Source organism: Anneissia japonica, unplaced genomic scaffold (genome assembly GCF_011630105.1).
Source record: "Anneissia japonica isolate Jap-2015-1 unplaced genomic scaffold, ASM1163010v1 scaffold8033_len7682_cov194, whole genome shotgun sequence".
Lineage (NCBI taxonomy): Eukaryota > Metazoa > Echinodermata > Crinoidea > Comatulida > Comatulidae > Anneissia > Anneissia japonica.
The window spans coordinates 3,824-6,600 of NW_022723659.1; the positions used below are offsets into that span (position 1 = coordinate 3,824).

The following is a 2,777-nucleotide window of genomic DNA, read 5'->3' on the forward strand; positions in this document are numbered from 1 at the left end:
CTACAATGGTTTAAATAGATACAACTGTCTACAGTAGTACAGTATTGGGATACTGTATATAATATTACTATTTGAATACTCTAAAACCTTGAAAAGAGGCCTAATATATCTCACAATAAAATGATTGGTAGAAAATAAATACTGTGCTGTAATTTTTATTTTATATGATAAAATATCTGATTGATTGCAGAACTCACAACATCCGCCTGTTTTTTTTCGGCGATTACGACTTTCTTTGTCGAATTTATGGACTTGTGGGACCAAATGGTAAATAAAAATTCTTAATGTTGTTTACATTTTGTGTTTTATTTTTAAATGTTTCAAGGATTTAGATAGTAACTTTTAATAAATGGAAATAATAAATACACCATCAAATCATGGAAGTTTTTGTGATTTTGGTCTTCCGATGAGTTATTTTTATTAATTTGTTTGTATCTAATTAATTTTTTTTCAGGAAAGTACAGTTGCATTTATTGTTACTCAAACCAAGACGATATCAGGACAAATGAAAAGCCATCAGGCGAAAGATGCCTTACTTCTTATAACAAAGATTATAAGTGCTTTGTTGATCATGGCAGTGACCCCAAAAAAAGTAAACTTGTGTCCCACAGTGTAATCAGGCCTTATATGGTAGATATTGAGTTAAACAGGGTAGGTATATTAGTTGAATGAAAATCTAAACAATACTATAATTCAAACATTGTTAGAGCAATAAGTGTCAGTTTGAAAGTTTGTCAAAACAAACTATATTAGTACTACTGTAACATTCATACCTTCATTCTTCATTATATTTTTCCTGAACTACTTGTACAAATAATATATTCCAGGTGTCAATACCAGCACTTCATATATCACTTGGTCTTTTCAAAAAGATGTACGACATGCTGGAGAAAGACATGCACAATGTAGACCTGATAATCTTTAATATGAGACAGGAGGATGCTTCTATCCCAATTGGTAAAAGTCCTTGATTTGTTCAAATTACAAATTATCACTCATATCACCATATTTTGACTAAATTGAAAGTATTGTTATTCCACTAACAATAAATAATCCATTATCTTTAGGCGAGCATCTGGCAGATTTTGAAACAAAAATCGTAGAATCAGCAGCAAATCGTAGTGCTTGTGCCGATAAAATCAGTTCTATAAATGAGGAACTAGATGAATTACGAGATGCACTCTCTCAGTTTCTTGTAAAGCATGATGATGCTGATAAAATTTCCAAGCTTGGGCACCAGATAAACCTGAAAGAACAGGAAGTTAATGACTTGGTAAGCTAATTGAATTTAATATTACTATAAATGTAAAAAGTTATTTAATAGAAAATTTGTAAATGATCATGAGTATTGCAATTTTGTCTTATAGCAAACTGCTATGAACAAGGATTTAAAATATGGAAGTGGGCCTTTATGCACACAAATGGATGAAGTTCTTAGAAAAAGCAAAATTCCAAGGCAAGCGTATCATGGAAAGAGCTTTGTCGGCAACCATGTGTATCGAGCATGTAAAGTAAGTAACTAAATTTTTTTTTTTTCAAAATTAAAAATGACATCAAAAGCCACAAAACCAACTTGACACCGACAACTTAATTGGAAACTTCAAACACCAAATAGCTGCTGACAAGAAAGATAACCTTGCATGTGTACAGCTTATCCAAGTAGTCTGTATCTGTATGACAAGAACTATTCTTTTTTTTTTAGTTTAATATTATAGACAAGCTTATGGATAGTGTAGAAATTACACTAAAGCAGCAGATGCATCAATGCCCTGCTAGCCACAAGAAACTTTTGGAGATCAAATTGAAAAAGATAAGAGAATCCTTTACTCCTGTGTTTAAGTTGTTTAGTGATGTACATGCCTGTATAAATCATACAAGATGCATTGATGATTCAGAAATAGATGCATATGGTAAGTTACAATTTAGTCGTAAAGGTACCATTACATTAGATTACAAAAAAAATAATAGAATAAAATTTAGTGCAACAAATGTAGTATACAGTAAACATATTTTTTTTTCCAATACAGAAAATTCTATAAAGATATTCTCCAGAGAGTACAGGAGAATTGCCCCTGGAGTTGTTCAACCCAAACTCCATATGCTTGAACATCACGCAATACCTTTTATGCGGGAATGGAATGTAGGAATCGGATTACTGGCAGAACAAGGTGGCGAACTGATACACGCCGAGTTCAATAGACGGAAAAGGGCTGTGTATGGGATGAAAAGTAATCTGGAACAGCTAATGTCCATTATGAAGGCACATTTAACATTCACATCACCTGAAATTCAACAAGAAGTATAGATAAAGAAATTTCGGAAATCAGAAGAATAGATTTAGCAATGAGAGGCTGGTTAAAACACATGAGGAGTTAGGGTTGGATGTACACAGTGTAATTGGATTAAATCATTCATGAAAATGTGACTTGATGTACTGTAAACATCATAGGTTCTTAAAACAAATTTAGGCTCTACTCAACTGGAACTTGAAACCATCCATAATGTTTCTTATTTTCACAATGGGAAGGGGGGGGGGGTTTACAGTATAGTCATATACTGTACTGTATTCCTTTATGAAAGAGATCAAACAATATTATCAAATTCACAATAATCATTTAATTGAGGGAGTTCACAGAGAAGAACATGTTTTCTACTCTTGTAGAAATTTTGAAACTATGGATGATCCCTTTCCAGCTACTTCACTGGCTTAATCATTGAAGTAAAGTATTTCAATTAAAGTGTATTCAGAGTTTAAGCTAGCCAAAAACACAATTTAG

General features: G+C 32.3%; 1 protein-coding gene across 1 annotated transcript; it reads left to right on the forward strand.

Annotated features, from left to right (window-relative positions):
• The first annotated feature begins 13 nt into the window (after positions 1–13).
• On the forward strand, positions 14–2,305 carry LOC117112314. The gene is made up of 7 exons (XM_033255380.1): positions 14–267; positions 455–651; positions 828–957; positions 1,068–1,273; positions 1,368–1,511; positions 1,703–1,910; positions 2,028–2,305. The coding sequence occupies exons 1-7, from the start codon at positions 165–167 to the stop codon at positions 2,303–2,305; spliced, it is 1,266 nt and encodes a 421-aa protein (XP_033111271.1). The 5' UTR covers positions 14–164.
• Positions 2,306–2,777: the final 472 nt, after the last annotated feature.